The 25,948-nt window shown below is 39.2% G+C and overlaps 1 protein-coding gene across 15 annotated transcripts in view; it reads right to left on the bottom strand.

Annotated features, from left to right (window-relative positions):
* Sox6 (SRY-box transcription factor 6) overlaps positions 1-25,948 on the bottom strand; it is a 560,497-nt gene that overhangs the window by 168,229 nt on the left and 366,320 nt on the right. For all 15 annotated transcript variants that reach the window (XM_028884562.2, XM_028884567.2, XM_028884566.2 and 12 more), the window contains 2 exons: positions 16,323-16,495; positions 13,548-13,616 (listed from right to left, as the gene is read on the bottom strand). In XM_028884562.2, coding sequence (XP_028740395.1) covers positions 13,548-13,616; positions 16,323-16,495 — 242 coding nt within the window. The remainder of the gene's footprint in view (positions 1-13,547; positions 13,617-16,322; positions 16,496-25,948) is intronic.

Below are 25,948 nucleotides of genomic sequence, written 5' to 3'. Positions count from 1 at the left end.
ACCACAATCACATACTGCAGGCCTTGGAAGAGGCAGGCATCAGAATGTGGTATCACAACAAAAATTAAATAACCCTTGAAAAAAAGAAAACAAAGTTTATTTATTAAAAAAATAACATTAAGGTGAACTGCCTAATAAGAACTTGGATTTGCTTAAATAGAACATTATATGGTTCTGTTTTAGATTCATCCCTAAAGCCCTGAAATATATTAGAATTTTAGTGAGTAATTACCCTATTTACTTCAAACAAAATGGGAAGAAATCAGAAAACCATATTAAGCACTACCACACATCAGAAATGAAATTCTCTCATATTTTCATCATACAACCCAACAAATAAATTGTAGTTGGAAAATTCATTGGTACCAGAAGCTGAAACATAACTAGCTGCAAATGAAGAAATGGCTCCAAGGATCCTTATCCACATTATCTACACAGGAAACCTACTTCCAGGAAGCATGTTGGGAAATCTGCCCTTCACTGATTGACTGAAGCACACGCCACCCACCCCAAGGGTGAGATGAAGTTCCAATCACTTAACATCTTTCTCCAAATGAAAATGCAACTGAGGGTAAAAACAGGAGAGACTGAGAACTGCTGTTGTACATTCTGTAAGCCATTGACGTAACACTTTAGTGGGATGTGTTGTAATTTCCTGCAATTAATACCTTGGAAAGCTATGAATTTTTCCCAAAAATTGTAATATTTTACTTGTAACACTAAAATTAAGTTTGAGTCACCCTTTCCATTATGGATCCCTAGTGCCAGAAATTTGTCATTAGCTGCAAGATGTGTTTGCTGTCCCCTGAAAGGAGGCATTTATAGTCCTCTTCCTAAATGGAGTTTTCTAAAAATCCCAATAGACAGCATCTAGGCAGCAAGAATTACAAGCTATCACAATGTCCTACAAAGGGACCTCATGATTCCAAGCTCTTCCATGGTTTACAACAGAGGCATCCTCCTTGTGAACATGGCCAGTGCTATGGTCAACTGGCATGTGTCCTGAAGTTTTATTGGCAAGAATGCCCACGCCCTCTCCTTTTCCCCTAAGGACCCATGTCCATCCTTTCACCCAGAATCAAAGCTCCTCCTCAAAACTTCAGGGGCAGGGTTTGGCACCCTTTCTCTAACCATGGGAAAGCAGACCATCTGAAAGACATGCAGTGGTGCAGAGCAAAGACCAGACACCAAGGGGTGAGTCCAAGTCTGGGCTTCCTTCTGTCACTGAGCAAATCTTTTGTCTCTGCCCTGATTCTATTTTGTCTCCAACTTGGGTATACAATCCCCCCCCCCAAAAAAAAAAAAACCCACAGAGAGCAGCTCAGTCATTGTCATGAATCCTCTTCTATGGGCTAGAAAGTTATGTCTTCCCCAAGCCAATGAGAATATTCAAGTGAATAGAATGAATCCATTGTCACAGGCAAAGTTAGGGGAATTGGTCAGAAACAGGTGTAGGTAAAACAGGCTTCAAACACTGGGAAAACTTGACCTGCATATGTTTGCAAGCTACCTGGAGACTTAGGTGTTTGCAACTGAAAGTTCTGTGGAAGCAACCAGCAATCGCAGGCAGTTGTCCAGTCCTAAGAGTTGGGAATTACATATGATGAGGGCAGACACAAAATTACAAGATTGACAACCAGCCTTTCCTGACAAAGGAATAATGACATTAACCAGGCAAATACTGCATTCTCTTCCAGTCTCTCTCTCTCTTGAGCCTTATTTTTATGTAACCTTATAAGATCTTACAGTTTTTGCATTGTCGTATCTTTGGTTTCTTTCCATGTAATCTTATAAACATTACCTAAAATCATTAAAAACTAAATAGACAATCAATTTAATTTAATACTAAATATTTTTCAATATACACTTAAATGTTTAACTAACTTTTTTATATAAAATCACTTAGAAAAAAATTAATCCTAAACTTAAAAAAAGCTTAATTTTAAGTCTACTATTCAAACACATTTGCCTTACTGAGTGTATATAGGACTGGGTATACAGAGGACATCACAAATCAGGGTCCCTAGTTAGGGACTCATCTCACTATGAATAATGTCATCAATATGGAGGTCAAATCTTAGTCACAGAGTTCAGACTACCTGCTCTACAAACTACCACAATCTGAACTCTCTCCCACAAGAGATCATCCAGGGCTTATAAATTCCAAGGATATCTCCCATCCTAAAATGGGGTCTGTGTGAGGACCGCTCAGAACCTAGTGAATCTAACAATCCAATCAGAATTAAGTCAGAAAATCTCAGCAGAAACACAGCTGCGGTGTGGATGCCCCACTGCAGAGGCTACTTTCTGCTCTTGCATTACAGATGGTCAGCAAGGAGCTGGAACTTCTCACATGGTAAAGTGCATGCTAGAATACAGATTTTCCTTTTCTCAAGCCACCACTACTCACAAAGTAATCATCACAGAAAACCAAATGTTCTGTTCCTGGGCACTGGTACTCTGATACCTGCCACTACACTGTATTTACTCTTTTGAGTCCCAGCCCCCAATGTACAAGCTGCTGAGAGCTCACAGTTTGCAGTGAAGTGCAAGTCAGGAGAAGGGATGGCAGACAATGAATGAGGAAAGAAGGACCGACTGCCCTGGCAGCTGGGGTCCCTTCTCTCGTGGAAGTTCCCCATTTCCAACGGCCTCCCCAGGCTCCACTCAAGTATAATAACACCATAGTACCCTGTATTTAACTTATTCTTCAATGTTTACAAACAACTTTTGCCAAATCCAGTTTAAGAAACACCAGTATACTGGTAACAGTATATAAGAAATGTTTTGTTCACTTGGGACACTGTTTCCTGAAGTGACTACTGTTGGAAAAAGAAAACCGACATCAGTTTTAAATCTTTTTCCCCTGAAATGAATATATATTCACTTACATATTTATATATATAAAAGACATATCAATAAACATACTTATATGTTTCTATATACAAAGAAGATACATATAAAGAGTCAATGCATGAGACAATTCTAGCACATAATGGGCCTGGCCTGCTCCCCAGCAGCCCGTTCCAGCAGCATTCAAACCAGCCCGTGGCAAGCCTTCCACCACGTTCATCTCAGCTACTGCAGCAGACACTCAGAGGAAATCCTTTCACTGAAATACAGGTAGCAAAAGTCAAGGCTGCCAAAGAATCATTCTGATTTGAGAACTACTGAAATTTCCTCCTTGAAGGGTCCAACTTTGCATTTTCTTAAGGGATTGGGTGGTGGATAAAATGAACATAGTAACTGCCAGGAGACATTACAGGTTTTGCATCATTTATTTTCTTTTATTTTTGAATGGGTAAAAATATTGGACTCTGACCCTAAAAACTTTGAGTGGGAATTACTATATGTGAATTAAAAATGGTTACGTCAGGACATCTCTCAGATTTCAGAGGGTATTCCCTTGTGCTCCATCAAGTGCCACACAATATATCAATTTTTATTCCCCTCTCTCAAGCCTGGTATGCATACTGTTTAACTTCTTAAATTCTAAGTGTAGATATAACTCACAGAGTCAGGCAAGTGCTTGACTTATGGGAGATGGCACATGTAAGATTTAGATCAACAACTTTATGTTAGACAGGTCTTCTGTATTTGTGTAGTCGTACTGCACAACTTCATCTGTGTTTAAAAAGCTATAAAATAAATTGGAAAGGTTCATTTACTATCTTTCTAATTTCTCAAGCACTATCGAGCTAATAACAAGGCCTGTGTTAGTGTGAGAGCAGAGAATTGAACCCTGTTTTTCCAGAATAAAATGCCCTGCTCCCTCTTGATCATCTCCAGGCAGTACTGTCTAATTCTAAGTTGATTTCTACACGCCTGATAAGCCTTACTCCCTGACAATGGAAACTGCTCTCATTTGGCAGCCAGAGGAAGTAGTTGCTCTTTCTTTGAGTCTAGTTAATATGGAGATGATAACTGATTACAACATTACATAATGATTATCTTATATCCCCATCACCAATTTGTGGGCTCTGAACACACATGTGTATCTACATAGAATAACATATGTACACTGAGAAAATATGCCCACACCTGCTTCCCTAGGAGCTCTGAAAGTATTCCTGCACCCCATCATCCAGGAGCAGCACTAATGATAGTGTGGTAACAAACATTAGGCATGGGCTACTATGAGGTACCATAATCATCCATTTTAGGAATTAGGAAACACAGGCTCCGGGATCTAAAGTAACTCACTTCTCTGCTCGTAAATAGTAAAACAGACTACAAAGCTAGTTATTGGAATCTACATCCTGCTTTGCTCATCTCTAGCACCTGTGCCAGATGCCTGTGCACTAATATAGCATGCCTGATTGTTAGGTTTATGGACAGGAATCTAGATTTAAACATTTGTCCTGAATATTGAGGTGCAGTTGATTTTACAATTTTAAACACTTTAAGAAAACAACAGGTTATGAGTTGAGGATGTAGCACAGTTGATAATGTCCTTGCCTAGCATATATGAAGCCCTAGGTTGATTAGCAGTATCAAATAAACAAAGCATGGTGACTCGTGCCTGTAATCCCAGCACTCAGGAGATGAAAGCAAGAGAATCAGAACATCACTGGCATCCTCAGCTATATTGGGAGTTCTAGGGTAGCCTGGGATATGTGAGACCCCACCTCACAATCAATTAACTAATTAAATAGACAGAATTTGGAACAAGTATATATGTGAGTGTAGTATGTGTGGTACACAAGCATATGTGGGATGCATCTATCTGTGAATATATGTACCAGAGGGGGACAGTGTCCTGCTCCATCACTCTGTGTGACCTATTCCCTTGAGACAGGGCATCTCACTGAACCTAGTATTTAGCTGGTGACAAGCAAGCCCCAGCAATCTTCCTTCTCCACCACTTACAAAGCTAGGTTTCAGGCATGAGTATGAGTATGGCCACACTCAGCTTATAATGTAGGTGCTGGGATTCAAACTCAGATTCTTATGCTTGTCCAGCAAGCACTGTTATCTGCTAAGCCATCTATCCAGCCCAAAAAGAATATGTCAGGGTGAGGAATAGTTAATGTTGCTGGTTAAAAAAAAATCTGTTCAGAATAATACTGAAATTAAGTCAGATAGTTCCGAAATATCACTAAGTGTTTTTTGGTTTTTTTTTTTTTTTGTCTCTTTTTATAAAACCATATTTCATTTTTAAATGTTCCATCACCTAAAAACATACATCTAACACGATCACTTTTTTGTGTTCCTCATATACCCCTACAAAAATTAAAAGTCAAACTATTGTAAAAGCTAGCCACAGTTATTTGCTTCATATACAGTCCATTTGAGGTTGCTAGGAAGTTAAGTGTCTGTGACCAAAGATGAAAGTATACTTTAACTACTCATTTGGTTTTTAAGCTATGTCCCAATTCCCTGAACTAGTAGATGATGGATGGATGGATGGATGGATGATGGATGGATGGATGGATGGATGGATGGATGGATGGATGGACGAAAGAACCAGATGATGGGTGGGTCAGTAAGAGGGTGGACAGATGGCTGGATGGATAGGCAAAGCCAATCTAAACAACCTAGAATTCACATTCAAGTGTATATGTAAACCATGTTACCATGTAAAGGTCAACATTTCTCAATTCAAGAACTTTTAGCCTTGCCCATGCTTAGATTGTACACCAACTAATTAAATAATTAAATCAAGGTATTTGACATGGGCATTAGATGTCAGTACTTTTAGAAGTCTTCCATGTAATGACAAAGTGCAAACAAGGTTAAGAATCACTAATATGTAATCTATATTGAAATGAGCGGGAAACTGTCCCTGCTGGCTAGCTTCCATAGTGCCAGAGGGTACTACTCAGGCTCCTGCAAAAGCCACCAATCGTCTGACCCAGCACTGGACCCGCATGCTACAATACTGACCTGCTAGGCAAGATGCATTGACTAGTGAAATAGTGGCATGATTGTTATGGGGTAATAAACTTATATCTGATTGATTCTGGGACTGTTATTATAAAAGTGGTCAAAAGTCCTTGACAAGGAAGGTCATCAAACCTAGTGCAGGAACATAGTGTTGTTTTGTTAAATAGTCATGTTGTTAAACTGCCTTCTAAATACTTATTTATATTCATATATTTTTACTGCTCTCAACCTTGGCCAAAGAAGCTTCTTTTTACAGTATGAAGTCCCTCATAACTGGTCTAAGTATTGAATATCAAGGACTGAGTGCTCAGTATTAGTTTTTAAAGTATTTATTCTAGAAGAAAATAACCAAATAACCAGAGGCCACATGTGGTGGCCCATGTTTTTAATGGTAGCACTGAGAAGTGAGGCAGAAGAACCACTGCAAGTACAAGGCCAGTGTGGGCTATGTAGTGAAACTTCATCTCAAAAAGAAGAAAATGATGAAAAGAAAAAATACTATTCCATTGTTGTCATATTCCCCTCTCTCTGACACATACACACACACACACACACACACACACACACACACACCACACCACACGCACACGCACACACACACACACACACGCACACGCACACGCACACACACACGAAAGGGGGTGATGAGATTAACTCAAGACTTATACAAACCTGCACCCTCAGTGTAAAGAGGACCAAGAAACCAATGGGAGAAAGTAACTTTCTCTTTAGAGGACTGAGTCAGCCTTATGGGATGTTGCCTGCTGATACCACCAGGATTGTCTTGCCCACTGGGAAGCTTCGTGCCCTGCCTAGGAGGTGAGGAGACTTTCTACCACTTTATACCAAGCAAGAAGCAGAGCCTCTGGCTTCCAGGAATTTTCAGAATCTCTGACTTAGGAATCTGGGGATACCATCTGAGAGGTGAGCAGGTCTGATAAGCTAGGTAAGTGTAGACTAGACAGGGTAGAAGAGGAGAGGTTCACAGGCAGGAAAAGCACTGATCTACAATCACCAGTTTTCTCCTGCCTAGCATCTGCCCATAAGCCACATTTGAAAAGCAGGTAGCTAGTGGATTAACTCTGCAGAGCGTCTTAGAGGATCTTGTCTATGCTTTTCTTATTTTTAGACCCATTCCAAACTAAACAATCTAGAATGATTAATGTGCAGTGTTAAACCACTGTAAGAGTTTGTCATTTTAGCTTTTATGGCCCTTGCAATTCATAAATTACAGCAGCTTTACCTATTCTTTATAATCTAGAAACTTCATTATTAAAATGTTTGAAGCAGGCTATACAGCATCTATCATTACTTTAAAAGTTAATTATATTACAGAAAAGAAATAATTAGATTTGCATTTTTATCTTGGTTTTAAACTTCCAAAGAAGATCACCACAGCTTGCCTGTGGGCAACTGAAAACAGCACAGAGCAGAGAAATAGAGAGGAGAGAGGGTCTGTTTTTCTTGGCTAATTCATGATTGAAGATAGAATTACAAGATATTTGAAGGGCTTGCTGAAGCTGGGGACTAATCCTAGACTTCTAAGCTTTGTTTATTTCATTGCATGGCAAGAGACTACCAGACACATGTACAATGCCAATAGAAGTATCAAATTGCTTTCGAAGGATTTATTTGCTTCTTTCCAAGGCTTTTGCAAGGAGGTCCATTACGTGATCAATACCACACAGAACCAGACAGTTTGCTAGAGCCCAACCAGGAGCCATGTAATTGCCTTCTGTTTCTCAACCCTACCTGCAGTTAGGAAAGAGATGCAACCTAAGCTGGAGAGTGGAAGCCAGCTTTGACTGTGCACTGCTCTAGCCATCTTGGAAAGACAATAAATGGAAGGGCCAGCTCTTAAAATTAGAGGTCAATTAGATACTTAACGATGAAGCATATCCTCAAATATATATCTATTATTTTATGCTAGCAAAAAATTAATTAACCAGGTCAAGCAGGCCATGAAGGCTAATGTACAAAGTAATTATTTCTGATCTTTAGACAACTACTTCACATAAAAAGGTAGTCCTTTATTCTGCTCAGCAGATACCTGAAATATCTGTAGTTAATCATACTGAAGGAAGCCACAGGCAAAGCATAGCCGAAAGACAGAGGACATCTCAAACCATCCTGTTTGATTGTTTAAGATAATCATTTTCTTGCTTGGCATATTTGTGTATCTCTGATTTTCTCACAGGGGAAGGAAAACACACATTTATTGGTACTCAGCCACACAAGTAATGCAGACACACATGAAATACACCAGAAGTGTGTAGGAATATATCATAACTAAACTAGAAAATGCTACATATGAAAACATTCATATGCTCTTAAGAAAAGAAAAAATCTTCCACAAAATAAAACCGAAAAACAATTTGGGGGAAAGTCAATAAATAGCATGTCCTATAGCAATGAAAAGAGAGGAATTCCGGCAAGACACGGCCCTGTAAAGAAATAGCATGGCATTTGTTTCTGGCTCACTACAGACTGAGTTTCCCACCTAACATGTGTCTGAATGATGGACAGGGGCAAGGAATATCTGGATAGTAATCATAAAATAGTGAGATAATGATTCCAAGTTTCCCAGTTTTACTCAAGAAGATATGCTGCCTGAACTGACCACATCAGCTCTTGTCCCGAAAGCCAACTGCCTGTGGAAATCCCCAGTCGCCAGTTCATCTGTAGGAGACTATTCTTTAGTCAGTCCTGAAGACAGGCCACTTGAATGACTCTAAACCCTGGTCTGAGAAGACTTTGATAATTGGATCACTCCATTCATTTCTGAAAAAATAAGGTTTTTTTTTTTTTTCACAAAGATATTTTAATGAGCTGAATTCTCTTGTAAAGACTAAGTTGCAGCATGAGAAGCCATCATTAAATGTATTCCTAATGACAGGTTACAGGTGCCACAGTATGGGATATTGGATCAGGAATGGCTCATCTGATTCAAATCTATGATACAGCCAAATGAGAGTAGATAAAGAAATACATAAGAAAATCAAAGTATCTGGATTTATAAAATATTTTTCATCTAACATAGCCCTCCCTTGACTAGCTGATTAAAACACTGTAACAACTATCAGACACATCAAAAGTGGGTTTTGTATGTAAGTTCACATAACTCATGAATAAAGTGCCCAGAACCCTGGCTGAGGTACTACAGTGCATCTGGTCGGGAAGGTAGGTTGAAATGACTGAAGCCATTATCTTCCTTTGGAATTACAGCATTAAGAAGCAACATTGCCAAGTAGGAAGAGCCACATTCCTTGAGCTTGTAGTTTTACATTCCATGGTCTTACTGTCTCGGGATATAAATAATGCCTGATTTTTCCTGGGTTCCATTGAAAAGATTCATTTAATATGTAACAACTTAGAGGAATCACCATTTCCCCCCAAAACACAAACAGGGATTTGAGTTCACCAGGCAAACAGCATCTGTTAATATTAAACTGTGTTAATAATCATTTAAATTATTATCCTGATTTTTTAAAAATGGTAAACATTAGCTCATCAAAACCATTTAAAAAGTTCACAAAATCATTCATTATATTTTTCAACTCTACTTACACAGTCTTAGAAGAATTCCTTAGAAAGTATAGTTAGGATTCACCAAAGCAAAATTGTGTTTATATATACATAAATATAATATATATATATAATCCTCATGGGAACCTTTATAATACTATCTCAATCATGTCTTTTCCTAATTCTAATGAAAGACCATGGTTTTCATTTGGGCAAATCATCGAAGTTTATATTCATTGCTCTTAAAATAGATCCAGATGTGCTTGCATGCAGTTGTTAAGATAGTTTAGACACTTCCCCCTTTCTACTAAAGTTTGGAAAACTGGAAAACCAACCAGCATACTGAACTAGAATAACATCTTGAATATAGCTACGTAATACCTACAGCTGATTGTGAAGGTAATTCTTGCCGAACATATGTGCTAACAGGTTATAGGACTCAAGATGGGAGAAGGTTAAAAGTGCTAAACTTTTCAAATTGCCTTTGTAGTCATTGGGAACTTTAAGAAAAGCAGTTAAATTGGCCTTTAATCCCAGAGCTAGGGACGCAGAACAAACAGCAGGTCTCTCTGAGTTCCAGGCCAGCCTGGTCTACACAGTGAGACTCTGTCTCAGAAAAAAAAAAAAGTTAAGAGGCTAGATTTAATTTTTAATCATCCTGTTAGTTCTGTTTCAGATGGAAGCATGTTTTTCTTTGTGTGATTTAAAAAAAGCATTATTGAACTAGCCTTTAATCTCACATTTTTCCTCTAAAAGTACATTAAAATTAACTCAACTTTCTTATAAATTAGACTATGTTTATGGTTAGTGAGAAACTATCTTTAAAAATACAGCTAACTCTTTTGCCAATCTTTCCTATCACCTTGTCCTTAATGTTCATGATCATAGCTACACTCAGCAGGTAGAAAGCATTTGCCACACAGGCCTGAGGAGCTGAGCTTGAGCTCAGAGCAGAGTAGCAGGAGAGAAACAACTGCTCAGAGTTATCCTCTGATCTCCACACAGGCACCACGGCACACAAATGCTAAGGACTGAGGAATCTGGATGGAGACATCCACGGCTAGGCCCCTGGTGGAGCGCTGGGAGTCTAATTAGTGAGAAAGAGAAGGGTTTATATGAGCAAGAATTGTTGAAACCAAGGTTGGATAAAGCACAGGGACAAATAACCAAATGAATGGAAACACATGAACTATGAACCAAAGGCTGAGGGGCCCCCAACTGGATCAGGCCCTCTGAATAGGTGAGACAGTCGATTGACTTGATCTGTTTGGGAGGCATCTAGGCAGTGGTACCAGGTCCTGGGCTCGTTGCATGAGTTACCTGTTTGAAACCTGGGACTTATGCAGGGACGCTTGGCTCAATCTGGGAGGAGGGGACTGGCCTGCATGGACTGAGTCTATCAGGTCGATCCCAGTCCTTGGGGGAGACCTTGATCTGGAGGAGGTGGGAATGCTGGGGGGAAGGGGAGGGGGGCAGGAAGGGAGAGAACAAGGAAATCTGTGGCTATTATGTAGAACTGAATAGTATTGTAAAATAAATAAAAAAAAATACAGTTAACTCATATACTCTCCCAAAGAACTAACCAAAAGGCTGAACATAAAAACTTGCTTTGTAAGTGTCAGAGATAAATATGTTTTGTGTAAGGAGTATTTTCAGCATTTGAAATATTCTTAGAATGGTCTCCCACTGATAAGATAAGTGCTGACAAGACAGGTCATGAAGCAGGAGCCCAGGACAGAAGGAACAGTAAACAGAAGCCTTGCTGCTCTCTTATTTTGAAAAGCATAGATTCTTGTAGAAAAAAACCTAAATCTCTAAAGTGAGCCTAAAACTGGCATTGTGTACCTCTGTTGTTTTATAACTTTGATTTCTGAGTTCAATTGCTGATTAGCTAAATTTTAAAAAATTTAACCAATGAAAAATGTGCCAAAAATCAGGTAATTAAAAAATCTCTTAAAAAACAGTTTATATTCTCTCTCTCTCTCTCTCTCTCTCTCTCTCTCTCTCTGTGTGTGTGTGTATGTGTGTGTGCGTGTGCACATGCACATGAATGTTTGAGTAGACACACGCGGGGAGGCCTGCATATACATGTATGTATGTGCCTATGGAGGCCAGAAGTCAACCTTGCATGCTATTTCTCCTGTGCTGACTATCTTATTTTATTAAGACAGTGTCTCTCATTTGCCTGGAGCTTATCACTGAGGCTAATCTAGTTAACCAGCAAACCCCAGGAATACATTTGTCTCTGCTTCCCAAGTGCTGGGATTACAAGTAGGGTTCTGGGAATGGAACTTGGGGCTTCATGCTGCATGCCAAGCACTTTACCAGCTGAGCTATCCCCCAGGCCCATACTTATCTTCTCAAAGTGAGTATTCAGATTAATATTTTAAGGTTGTGTTCCACATTTACTTAAAACACATCAATTTCATGTTACAATGATAAAACCATATGTAATCAATAACTATAATATTTCATAAAAATACTATGAACTGACTGCTATTCATCTGAGATTTTCAATAGCAGGGGAGATGTCAATGAAGGCAGTCAGTTGATATAAATAGCATTGGAGGAGAAGCAGAATATATTAGAAATACATAAATACATACCCTTATAGGAGTGTCCACAAAGGGAACTAACTGATTGTGTTATTTAACACCCCTGAGTTCTTGGAGAAAACTAGAGAAACATGTAAGAAACCACAGACTAAAAATCTTACCCCCAGGAGTAGGAAACACACTGGAAACTTTAATAAGTGCAGACAAGGGGACACCTGGATAGCTATGTAATTAAGAACCTCAGCATGAGGCATGAAAGAGATATCAAGATGAGAAATTATTCCCAGATTGAATTGTGAGGTCTGACCATCAAAAATGCAAAAGACATTCTACCTTGATTTTGAAACATAGATTTGAATACAGAATACAAAATCAGAACAAACCAGACGACACATTCCAGCTAAATCCTCCCTCCCAGTGAAGTTGCCGAAACAAAAAACTAAATTGAGGAGAGGTACCTCTCTAGACACGATCGGAATTTTTAGTGTAGTCACAGTGCCCAGAACACTAAGAATGAGTAACAAAATGAAGCAAAGATCTAAGTTAAAATCACTGGGATTCATCAATACAGTTGAACATTAGAGGAAGCTATGAGTTTATGTTACTGGTGCTTTGGGGAGGGCGAGAAGGCAGGATATCAACCTCAGCAAAGGTGCTAAGAAACTCCAGAAGACACTGGCTCAGCTGTGGTGGGCTAGATCCCAACAGACTAGAAAATACAACAAGCAAGAGACAGAATTCTACGGTTGGCTAAGCATTGCTCTGGGATTAGTGTTCTGAAGGTAAATCTAGACAGCCAGTGTTTTATTCTAGCACTTTCTACAATTCACACACAGGTTTCTATTCAGAAATAGAAGCCATTCTCCCTATGTATCTGAAACAGCTGTCGAGTTAATCATCAGGTGTCTAAAGGAACAACATAAATCAGACCATGACCTTCCCTGTAATGAACTGCACATTTTTATACTGCTGCTAGAAAAATAAATAAGTAGAAATAATGACTTGACTTCTCTAAAATAGGTTACAATTATTCAGAACCATTTTTCTTGCTGCCTAGATTGTAAGCTCCTTGAAGACAGGCCACTGTCCATTGCTCTATCAGTTTTCCTTAGAGTCCAAAGACAATGCAGTTAGTACTTGCAAAGAAAGAAGTTAATTATTAAAAGGCTTTTCCCAGATTCTTCTCAGAATTGACCCAACCAGTCCTAAAGAGTAAATAAAAGTAATCTTCTCTCTGTGGCCCTATTACATAATAAAACACAAAGCAGAAAGCGGCTTTTAGCAGTGAAAACAGCATCTATGTATGCTGCCTTGGAAACCAGGAGCTTGGTGGCTTTAGGGCAAATGGAAGAAGGCAAGGCTGAGAAGGGTGTGTAGGTGTATTCTACTCACACGTCACACCATGCTATGACCACCACAGGGCTGTCTCCTAGGACAACAACTGTGTACAGCATCGATCGCCCTTGAGTAACAGCCACATTGGCACTGTTGATAAGACAGGCGTGCATTTACAATGCCTTAAATTCCATTTTCAAGGAGGAGCACATTGGGTAATCAGATGAGATAATAAAACACACTGACCTGGATCTGTTGCTGCAGGAGATTAATCTTGTGCTGCTGCTGAAGAAGTTGCTGCTGTTGTCTTGCGATCTATCAGAAATAAAGTTCCATTAGGTTAAAATGAAATGCTTGCACCTTTGCCATTATCTCCACATCTCTCCTGCTACTGCCCAAATGCTTTACTGGGCCTCAATGTGAAAGACTCCCTTTGAATGGAGTCAGTGGGACCAGCGAGGAAAGGAGAAGCATCTGAGCCAGCGGCATGTCTCTACTTTATCCAGAGATGCAAACTACAGTCTTGTGTTCTTGTATTCTAGCTGAGAGCAAACTCCTCAGTCTGCATTGACTGGTCCACTACAGAACTTTGGAAACTAGATCCTTGCAGAATAAACAGGAAAACTCTAGCCACATTTGTCCAAAGAGGCTTGTCTGGCTATGAAACGCAAAATCTGCAAGCAAAGGGCTTTCTAATGTGCCACAGATCTATTTCTGTCATTTACACTTACAAATATTATCAAGGAGACATAAAAACAAGGTAAACAGCAAAAATCTTTAGCTTTTTGGATGGCATTCTCTGATCTACAGAGCAGTTCTAAGATGGCAATGGACTTGTTCTATAGTACAGGATTTGCATACAGGTATTATAGTCCCTTTCTTTGCACAGCAATCGAACGAAGTATCTTAAAAAGTTATCTGGTCTATGAAAAGAAATACTAGCCATGAAATCCAAATCCTACTGGAGACCACCTCTGTCCCTTAGGAGGGCAAAAGACCTTTGTAAGAAGGTGGAGCTTGCTGCCTAACTAACCAGGGTCAGCATTCCCTATCTGCTCACTCACTGCCCACCTCACAGATGACCATAGCCTTAGGCTCTAAATAGGGTTCTTTCAGAGTATTCCATGTGAAACAAAGAAGCATGGAGAGCCCAAGAGCAACCAGGAGGACAAAATTCCATAGTGCTGTGTGATTAAGAGTCCTCCGTCTGCTTATTTCCAAAAGCCAAGGATTCTAGAATGAGCTGTGTGCGGAGTAAAAATGGGTGCAGATGACTCCAATCTACCTACATGCATCTTAGGTCTTCCTGTCACTTTCCCTTACCTAGAACCTGGTAAAAACCAATCATGTCATCCAGTTTATGACAACACAATGGGAGACTTCGATGCTGCTCCATAGTTTCTGCTGACAACTGGTTCATACTGGAAGTGTAATGCTGGGGCCTCTAAGTGACTCCAGTTTGAGAACTAGGATTGCTCTTTCCAAGAGCTTCCAGTCCACACAGAAACAGGATTTAATCAGGTTAGGACACTCTACTCTGCTTGCTGTCACTCAAATCAGAAATGAACCACTCACTCTGCAGCTCTAGGTGTGGACACTGGAACCTCTGCATATTTATTTCCTCTTAGTAAACTGGTGAAATACCACCAGGCATCTAATATTGATGGTCCCTCGTAAATGATAAAGTGCTGCCTGGAAATGCATCGGAAACACCACGGTGCAATTACCATCATCCACTCTACATACATGGGTTTGACACAGTGAAGTATGGTACATAAGCACCATGTGGCTCAAACTCTGAATTTTATTTGCCAATCGGTTGAGCTACATGCTCGCTTCATTGAGCATGACAACCTAGTTTTAAGTGTCATTTAATTTTCATTTTGAAATATAATTACAAAGTGTTCACTGTAAGATATCACTCGTCTGCAAATGTGTCAAGATTAATTTGTGCTAGCTTATTCACAAGTGTCAATAGTTAATTACTGTGTCATCTCTGGATGGCTAAATGACATTCTAACTTCTGATTTTTTACAGTGTTCCTTTATGTTATTTTCCATTAGAGGCTGAGTCCATATTCCTACATGTGGGCAAATACTCAAGCATATAAAATACCAGACGTCACAACTCATTAAAATCAACAGAGCATATACTTCTCTATATATCCCTGTAAAATACATTTAACTGAAAAGATAATTCCAGTAATAATGTCAGATTTCTAAAAACTGCACATTAATTTGGATCTGTCTGATCTAGGGTGTGAGAGACTATGCTATAGGATCATTGTTATATTAATGCACTCTGGGAGACAAGAAAATCATTTGTAAAAGTGCTTCATTTTCTAAAAGACACGCATTTAAATTCGGATATTTCTTCTGCATTCTCATTTCTGAGTCAATCACATCTAGTCCTTGAGGAGCCAGGTATTCATTTGCTCTCAATGACTTGTCTGCACTCAAGAAAGTGACTGTAACTCACCATCCAACCCAGCACAACCTTACATGGATGAGGGATGGAATATTAGGAATTACCTTCGAAAGTAATCATAAGCCAGGCAGGGCTATTTGGAGGGAACAAACTGCATGGGGTTCTCATTTTAAAGTCAAAGGGGAAAAAAATCACTGGGCCAGTGAGCTGAAGGGTCCCAAATTTTTTCTGGAAGATAATCCCTTCTTTCTAGAGAAGGCCTGGAGAGAAGGCCTACGGTCAGCACTGGGATTAGCTGGGCACCTCTGTAGATGGCTATACCAAAGTAATTCAAACCACATCTTCTAAAAGTCATGCCTGCCCTCAGTCTCGCTAGCTAGGATGCATTTCTTTGCCCTCAGTTTTCTTGAACCCTGGATTTCTAGAAGTCTCCCTCCTCCCTTCTTTCTTTTCCTCCTCTTCTTCTTTTGAATTTTCCTGATTCTATTTTCTGAAGAAAGCCTACAACAAATAGACCAATCAGTGTGATTGCCCGCTGCGCTTGGCGCCCACCCCACCACATCTCCATTCCCTGGCTCCTTTTGCAAGCCTCACCTGTTCTTGTTGTTGGCGAGCAAGGTCCATTTGCTGCCGCTGTTTCTCGATCTGTGAGGCTGCCAGCTTTTTCTGTTCATCGTGCGCTGCCAGGAGCTGCTCCCGCAAGCTGATGAGCTGGGTAATCATGGTGGAGAGTTGTCGTTCCTTCTCCGCTAGGCTCTCGGGTGTACCTAAGAGGGAAACGAGAAGAAATCTCACAAGCTTGAGGAATGTCTAAAGGAATCAGAGAAAGGCAGGCAGAGTTTAGAAAGAGAACCTCTTAGATAAGGGTCTAGGATAGTGACTATGCCACTGGGAACGCATGCGTGCTGTGATATAATTAGTGCTCCCCATGCCCAGAACCATATTGTCACCTAGAATCTCCTTCCACCACTAAAACCAAAACCAAACCAGAACAGTCTACTCCTTCTCACAAAATGCCTATCTTTTGATCAAACAAGGAATCTGAGGTTCTATAGGTATTTAATGGTACCTGTGTGAGGGAGAGAGATTTTCTTCAGTGGTGTAGCTATGAATAAGGAGCCCCAGCTCCTGTAAATGATGCCTTACCCATGTCCCTGTAAGTAACCCTAGTTAAACTCTTCGGATTACAAAAAAAAAAAATCAAACAAAAAACTAAATTCAAAACAAACAACAACAAAAGACAAGAAAGCACATGGGGGACTAGTTGAGAAGAGGAAGGACATCAACAAGAGTGAAAGGGGACAGCAGAGTGTAATGAGAGGTGAGTATCATCAAAATGCACTATATACATGTATGAAAATGTTGTGACAACCATACTATTATGTATAACTAATATGTGCTAATAAAAAACTTTTAAAAAGAAAGCAAAGTTCTATAGTTATGACCGAAGTTCAGAAACTTTTAGTATTTTAATATTTTATAACTTCCCTCCCCTCGATGACTCAGTATCAATAGCAAGGATACGGTGGGTGTTCACTAAACACTAGCTAAGGAGTTTCCTAGTTACTGTCTTCAAAGGCTTTCTATTGTCAAAGATCTGTCTGAAGTTCAGAGGTAAGAGGTCACTCTCTTGGCCATAGAACAAGTTTTTCCCAAGAGAATAAAAACTGCTTTAGGTAAGAAAGTATTGAGGTTTTGTTATTGTTTGTTTTGTTTTGTTTTGTTTTGTTTTGTTTTGTTTTGCTAGAAATCAAGGTTTTCACGTTCCTCAAAGGTAACAATGTTGCTTGGGGGCCCCTCACCCTTTTGCCGTTTGTCACTCTTCAAAGGAAGAAAACAGGCTCAGAGGCTGGGAAGGTTATGCATAAGGATGTGCAGTTTAATGAACGCAAAGACGCTGAGCACTTATGGTATGCGTTAATGGCACTGCACAGTCTTTTATGGACAAATTGCACAGCTCTCCTAAGTAAAGGGGACAGAATCCTTTTGTGAATCTAAATTAGAGCATTTTACCGCAGCGTAAGATAAGGATTGCAGCCACTGCATTGGAGCCTCACTGGTTTCATTATAAAGAGGAGACCTATGCTTTGAAAGCTTTTCAGGAAGATGCCAGCAGCTGTCAAGGGAATGAAGAGTGCTGATTTTTGTGAATGTGGAAGGGGAGACTTCCAGCCCTGTAAAGCCCTACCCACGCCTTCTAAGAAAGCATCAGAACAACCCAAGAAGCTAAAAATATCTTAATTATGTATGTCCCTATTTTCTCAGTGGCCCCTAGGAGAAAGGTGTCTCCAGAGGATGCTGGCTAGCCCTTGCTGGCATGTGATTCCTTCAGGGTAAGACATGTCTGCGAAAGAGCAACCCAACTAAAGCACCTTTGGATTTTAAATACCAACTCAGATCCTTAAAAAAAAAAAGACCTCCCTGTGTCCCTGAAAACATGACTGATCTGAAAGAGTATCTATAATCGAAATGAAAAGACAAGAGTGAGGCACAAGAAAGGAGAGACACTGATTATGATTTGAAATAGACAGCGAATCAGGAACAGCTCTTGGAAATCATTAAAGAAGAAAAATGGATTTTTATTTCATCAGTAGGATTTTAGATTTGGTTTAAAAAAGTTCTTAACCCAGAAATATTAAATAAGAAACCTATAAATGTAGGCTGCCAAAGGAGATCAAGCAGTATCTTTAAAAGCACAAAAAGATCCAGCTATGTTTTCATTACTATGAGAAGACATAGTAATGAAATTGATTTCATTCTTTTTTTTTAATTCAGTACATATCTTTTGGATGGGAACAATGTGCCAGGTACTATATCCAATAATCACCATGTGAATATAAACTATTGCTGACAAATTTGCAAGCAAATCAAGTATTTTAAGGAAGGTTGGCCCACATTTGGATCCAAGGAAGGAATCCTAGAAGAGCAACAATTGAACAAGAGGAACATGAATTAGCTAGGTAAAGAGTGGGAATGCCTTTTGATCAAAAAACTTTGTAGAAAATATGAAAAATTGTCATGGCAAAGGAACTATAGTTAAGGGGAGGGTTGTGAGTAGTGGGTAATCAAAAGCTTTCCAGAATGAAAAAAAAAAAAAAACAATATAGGCTTAGGCTCTGCACGTGTATGCTGGGGGTATATGGGCTTTGGTGTGTTTCAGAGATTAAATAAAGGTGATTAAATATGAACAAGGAAAATAAAGGAAAGAAGGGTACCAGATGAGGCTAAAGAGGCAGGAAAATGTCACTCCATTCAGCCTATGTAGACCATGTTTTATGAGTTCTCTCTTCATTCTGAGAATAATGCAACATTGCTAATATTTTAAGCATAGGTAGCTTTGGCTGTGTTGAAATCAATGGAGAGTGTGCACGCTTTATTGCCTATTGTTTCTGTCCTATCCTTAATTCACTAATTTTCTTCTTATACTTGACTAGATGAGGTGAGTGAATAGGCTTGCTGAAAACTGGGACAGCTGTCCTACTACTGTTCTTGACTAAAAAAGCACCCCTTGGTGTGTTTTGGGTAAGGACCACAGGCACACAAGTTTGATTCATGTTTTTATTTTTCAGTGAAGGTGAAATTTTCCTCTCTCTGGTTTTAAAGCCTTTTCAACAATCTTTCATTTATTTCCCTTTCTCTTCTGCTTGGTAAACAGAGAAGCTGAGTACAGTGTAAAAATGACAGCTTCTTGTTCAAGGAGAGGCCAACAGTGCTATCTCTAAATACTTTGGTGACTCCTGATGCAGACCTAAGTTTACAGAATAATACCACTTAGCTGAACCATTTTACAGAGCATGAAGATAGTGAAACTGATTGTAAACATTGTCTCCTAAAAACTCTTCCATTGGACTTAGACAGATGTTTAAGGAAAATAAAACAAGAGACAGTAGTATTTGTAATTTAAGGATTTAGGTACTCATATAATAATATCAATATTTTTTCCTTAAACTTAAATAAAATTTATCCAATAAACTGATGGATAGATGATAGATAATTCATAGATGATTGATATAAATGATAAAAAAGGTAGATTATAGACAGATAATAGGTGATTTATAGACAGATGTGGAAGATGGTAGATAATAAATGATACATAGCCAGATAGATATAGATGACAGGTAATAGATAGCTAGATAATAGATGATAGATGTGTGATAGGTGATTGATAGATGACAAATAGAAAATAGACAAATGTTTGTATAGCTATGAGCCACAACAAATGGCCCTAGGTGAAATGCATATTTCAATTTTAGCATAGCATATCTAAAATTCCTTTAGAATGAGATATCCTATGTATAGCCATGTTGCTAGCTCTTGAGTTCAGATCAGGGAGTAATGCTATGTTCTCTAAATGCATAGGTGTGGCAGGGGGAGTGACCTGTTTCATACCCATTGTATAAGTTTGGCATAATTAACTTAAAAATCACTATTTGAACCTATACTAATAGATAGTTCTGTTTTAACTGATGAAGTATTTATCTACCCTGCTATAATAAAAATAATATCAAGTGTGAATCATAGTGACCAAACCAACCTGAGAACACAAGTTATTTCATTCCTATAGTTGAACTGAGAGGCCACTATTACAGAGAAACTAGAATAGCCAAAGTGACTGAAAGAAGAGTCAGTCAATGGTGCATATGGAACTCCTAAATACAGTCAGGGTATGTTAGGGTAAGCAAAAAGGATTGTAAGATGCTTCTTCAATTAATGTAAGGATATGTGGAAGAATCTTATCCTAAATCATGTTTTAAGATTTGACAAAACCAACTTAGATAGATGATAGATAGATGATAGATAGATAGATAGATAGATAGATAGATAGATAGATAGATAGATAGATAGACAGACAACAGACAGACAGATAAATAGATAAATATCAGAGACGAAGGATGCACTGAGCCAGCAGAGGTCATGGGTAGCCTAACGCCATCTGTTTCACATCTTTAGACTATCTTAAAATAACTCTCTCAAACGCATTGCCAGAAAACAGCTTCTTCTGACTCCCACACAAAGCCAGAGGTGTTTCATAAACCACAAAAAGGGAGCCAGCAAAAAAGCTTCTGTACACAGATTTTTCTCCAAGTCGGTGTGCCTGCTTTTATTCTATGTCACACACAGGGTGTGCCTGACACTCCACCATAAACTGTATCTATTCTCCAACTGCAGAGACAGAGTTGCAAGCTGCGGGGCTGTTTTTTCTTTCTTCCCTTTTTTCTTCCATGGGGTCATCTTTATCCCCAAACCACATCTGTCTTGAGTTTCTTTCGGATTAGTAAGGTGGATCAGTGCTCCCCAGGGCCTGCTCCAGCTGAAGTATTTTAATTTGACTAAACACCTGATTTATTTTATCTCTCCGATGAGAAAGGCAGTTTGTCTTAATAGAGCCTGTCAGCCCACAGCCCCATTCACAGCAATTTACAGGCAGCCGGGGACGCGGTGAGAGAAGAGTGCTGTGGTTCTGTATTTTACCCTCCTCTGGAAAGCACCTAAAAGCAGCTATTCACTGCTACTGCATGTGGCATTTTAGAACTGAATTAGCTTTTTATTCAAGTAACTACACTTGTTGTGAATAGCTTATCTGTAAAATTGCTACATTCACTACTGATTTTATTAACCTTTGGCTCGATCACAAAATGGTCTTCAGTTAGGAAAGACCTTTAAAATTGACACATTTTTTTTTCTGAGGGCCTTTATTCCAGTGACTTCAGATTTACTGAATTTGATCTATTGAATTCTTTACCAGTTGTAGTTAAAATTTTGAGTCTCAATAGGAAGTCAATAGTGTGTAAATAAGGAAACACTTTTCAAAATGTAAATATGGTGGCAATTTCCCTTGTCAGAAGTTTTCAAATACCATCTTTTATTATAACAGTTTCAGAATCAGCCCTCTAGCCTTTTTTGGTGAGAATCTGAAGAACCTGGAAAAATTACCTAAAATAGGTAATTTATTTTTTAACTTTTACAAACCTGTCTTCAGGCTCAACATCAAAGGAAAAAACACAAAATTATATGAGAATTTACATGAAATGAAGAATTTCTTTCTTGGTATAAAATAAAAGATTAAAATATAAATCAGAAGTCACATTTAAGATTAATTTAAAGGCCTTATCCCCCACAAACATGAGTTCATAAAACTTAGCACCATAATCTGCTAGCTAATTTTGGCCACATGAAACTCATATCATTATAATTGGTGGCACTAGAAAAATGTTGGGCTCTGGAAGTGGCCTTGCCTCACTTCTTTTCAAATAATCCCATGCCTGTAACTTCAGGAGCACAGAGATGTTTCATAGGTCACCCCTCAATACTTGCTCTCTCAAAGCAGATCACTATTGTCCCGAGAGCTAAATTTTTGTAAGAAGAAAACACAGAAGACAGAAAGAGATAGAGATACTTAAAGAGAAGAGGGAGGGAGGGCAGAAGGGAGAAAAGGTGGGGGAAAGGTCAAAGGGGTGGCAGGAGAGGGAGGAAGGCAGGGAAAGAGAAAAGGGAGAACAGCTAAATTAAATTCTGTGTGTTCCCTGTATGCTTTTTATTTCTAATGAAATGAGGGGCTGTGTTGTCAAAGCAGAACTGACCAAGCCAAATACCACCAACAGCAAGCAGCAGTATCTGAAGCGTGTCCAAGGGGCTTCAATGAGAAACAGCACCTAACCAGCCTGCTTCATTGAATCCCTGTACAAGTTACTTCAACAGACTTGATAGAATGTTAGAATGAAATTACAAGAAAATGCCTGTGCTTGGACTGATGGAGAGGGCGGGCAGAGACGCTGGAGTGAGGTTCCGATGAGGATAGACTTTTCCACATCAGTCCTAGAAAGATTAAAGCACTTAACAGTAATTCCAAAGTGACATCAATCCAGGATCTCAGCCAACAATCCAGAAAGATTTTAAATTAAGTTGAAAAGAAAGGCTTTTACGAATCAATTCCCCCGGTCAGGACTGATTGTTTTTAACCGGACATTGTTTGAGAAAAAAGCTTAAAAAAAAAAAAAAAACAATGCCAATCATAAAAGAAAGCCACATTTGATCTTTCCTGCCCTCAAATAACCTGGTCAAACCGCGGCTTCTCCCCCTGCAGCCCTGCACACATCAGATGGGCTGTGATGTCGCTACTTCACAAGCCCAGGACATCATTTAGCCCTGGCCTTTTTTGATGGAATCTTCCTTTAAATGTCACAAAATAGGGCATCAAAAAGTCAGCAAAAAAAATAAACGGGGTGAGCTGAGGAGACCCACAGCACACCAGAAGGTTCCTTGATAAAAGTTACTTTGTGGTGACGGCCTGAGAAAGGAACCCTGTCACATGGTACCAGCAGATAATTGAGTCCTGAATCCAATAGCAATTTTAAAAGCTTTCTACTCTAAGGGCCCCAGTGCATCATAAAGATAAAGGATTTCAGAAAAGAAAAAAAAAACCCACAAAGCCCTCTATTATCTTATCAGGCTTTGGTTACAACAGCTGAACCAATAGGACCAAATCCTGAATGACTTTTTTCAAAACAGCAGAACACTGGAATTGCTTTGTTTTCTCCTCAGTCGGCTATTGTCATGGCTCCCATATGCTCCCATCCACTCCTCGGGAAATAAAAAGTTTAATAAAGGCAGCAGTTGTGCTCGTAGGAATGACGACTTCAGGAGTGCCACACAGGAAACTGGCCTCATGGATGAAGACAGAGGCTTTTTTTTTTTAACTAAATATATGAGAATTTCCTTTTCAAAATGTAAAGAAATCTCACTGAAAATGTCTTTCAAATTGTTAAACTGGAGACAAGAAGAACCCGGTCCTCCCTCAATGAAGAGCAGTCTCCTGTCTATGCCAGGCACACTCACCTCTCCTTAGCTTCCCTTCTTCCTAGCTGTAAAAGGAAGTGTGTTTCCTGGATCGACTGAGGTCTATTCATGTTGCAGATCCTAACTGAGCAAGAACAATCCATGGAACTCTGCCATCTGGGCTCCCAACCTCACAGCTGGGCATCAGCCCATTGTGCTTTATTATCCAATCATTTTAGGGTCCGGAAATGAAGGCATCCTGACACATCTCGTCTTCAGCAGGACACGGGCTACCATGACAGTACTGCTAGGTGTTTGTGATGGGCAGTAATGGCTATGTCTCCATAACACACACATAAAAAATAATAACTCTGCCTTTCAGAAACATGGAAGACTCTGCTCCTCTATGGAAAAGAACAATGACACATTTTGTTTCAATCACCAAGTTTTGCAGACTTGGCTTCTTTGGACAGTCCATCATATCTAGAGGCTGGGAACGGAGAAGACAGACAGACAGACCTTACTAAGGGTACTTTGTCTAACATGGCTTATGTGTTACATTACTAAGTCTGCACCCTAAACACGGCATTGCTGTGTCCAATTCACAGGTGAACAGCTACACCATAGCTAGATGAACAGCTAAGTAATGTGACCAACTCACAAAGCAGTTGACTGGATCTGAATCCAAGTCTTTTTATTTCTAATCCACATATTCCAGAGTACAGGCTATCATCCCTCAGCACAGACTGAGAATATAATCAGGGAATATGTAGAAGTGAGAAACAATGTTGTGAGGGACCCACCAGATATTTTTAATGCCAGGTAAGTGTTAGAAATAGACAACTGATGTGTTATATATTTTTTTATCTTTTTAAGATTTTTTTAAATTATGTATATGTGTTTGTATGTGTGCATGAGTACGAATGCTCACTCAAACACACACATATGCCCCACCCCTCACCCCCCATCCCCCACCCCCAGCACTGGAGCTGGAGTTATAGGCAGTTGTGAGACGCCCAACACGAATGTCAGGAACTAAACTCGGGTCCCCTGCAAGAGCAGTGTATATTCTTAACCACTGAGCTGTTTCTCTGGTCCCAAAGAAAAGAAATATGCAGTTTCTCTTTAAAGTTTTATTTACAAAATAAGTTTAAAAGCTGGACAAGGAAATCAAATAGCTAGAGGTCAGCAAACTGGACTTTGACAGGTTATAGATGTGAAAACAGATCTTGACATTGAGTGACAGGTCTAGAGTTCCTCAAGAATCTAGCAGCCTGGCTCACAGAGAAGACCCTCTATGTACTTATTTCCTAAGCCTACCCTCCTCTCCCCAAACAACATATGGCCTCCTGGTTCCAAGCCCAGACACAATGATTATGCAGGCCACGGCATTCTACGACATTCTCTAACATTCCAGATACAATATTTACAACACCCATGAAAGTCTGAGAACTCAAATATTTGCATGTGTCAAGTGTCAAGTGTGCTGCTGCCCTGAATGCAGTGCATCTGTAGACCAAGATAAGTGCTGGCCAAGAGGAAGTTACATGGGAAAACCTTGCAAAGTCATAGAAAACTCCTAGGTACCACTAAGGCTGGAATAATTTCTGTCAGCATACCACACAAACACACAGACACAGACACACACATACACACAAAATGTCCATTTCCCAGGTGTTTTCATTTATTCTTCTGAACAGTTCTTGGTAGAAGACTTTTATTTTTATTCTAGTTTATGTTTTGTTTACCTGATTCATTAACATATATATGTATATATATATTATATAAATTGTGTAGTTATTGCATATTGCATGCACATGAAAAAGAAAGTCTATGTTCTTATGTAACCATATGTTGTTGGTAGTTTACAGATTTACATGGCTGAGCACCTGACCAAGTAACAGGCCATTTGTGCATCCCACCCATTGCAAACTCAGATGATGGATCTGTAAAGGCTCATAAAGTTGTGAAAGTTTGCATTTTCTTCAATTGTTATTCACAGTTAAACACAGATGCATATGTTCTTTTCATTCTCAGCTTTGATACTGTCTGCTGGTTAAAACAAATGTTGTCAAATTTATCTCATCACATTTTATGGAGATACACTATGCTGAGAATGATGCTTTGAAGGCTTTCTATTAGTTTCCATTCATAGTTCACAATATTCAGAATAAAGGAATTAATAAATGTCAGAGGCAGAGAAAAAGACAATTAAGCCTGGGTCCAGAAATGATCAGGAGTCTTCTATCACAGGATGGTTTGTTCTACCTCTGTTTAGGATATTTTATATATTGATACATATTAAGGATATTGTTATTACATTACACTATACATTTCTATCTCTGATTGAGATGTTCTGTATATTGTCACAAATTCGAGGTCATTGTTTTTATAACATGCATCTGTTTACAGATTATTTATTTTTATAATGTGAAGCTTTAGTC

This window comes from Peromyscus leucopus, chromosome 1 (assembly GCF_004664715.2).
Source record: "Peromyscus leucopus breed LL Stock chromosome 1, UCI_PerLeu_2.1, whole genome shotgun sequence".
NCBI lineage: Eukaryota > Metazoa > Chordata > Mammalia > Rodentia > Cricetidae > Peromyscus > Peromyscus leucopus.
The sequence above is the reverse complement of the archived record's forward strand: the minus strand, read 5'-3'. Positions and strand labels throughout refer to the sequence as shown.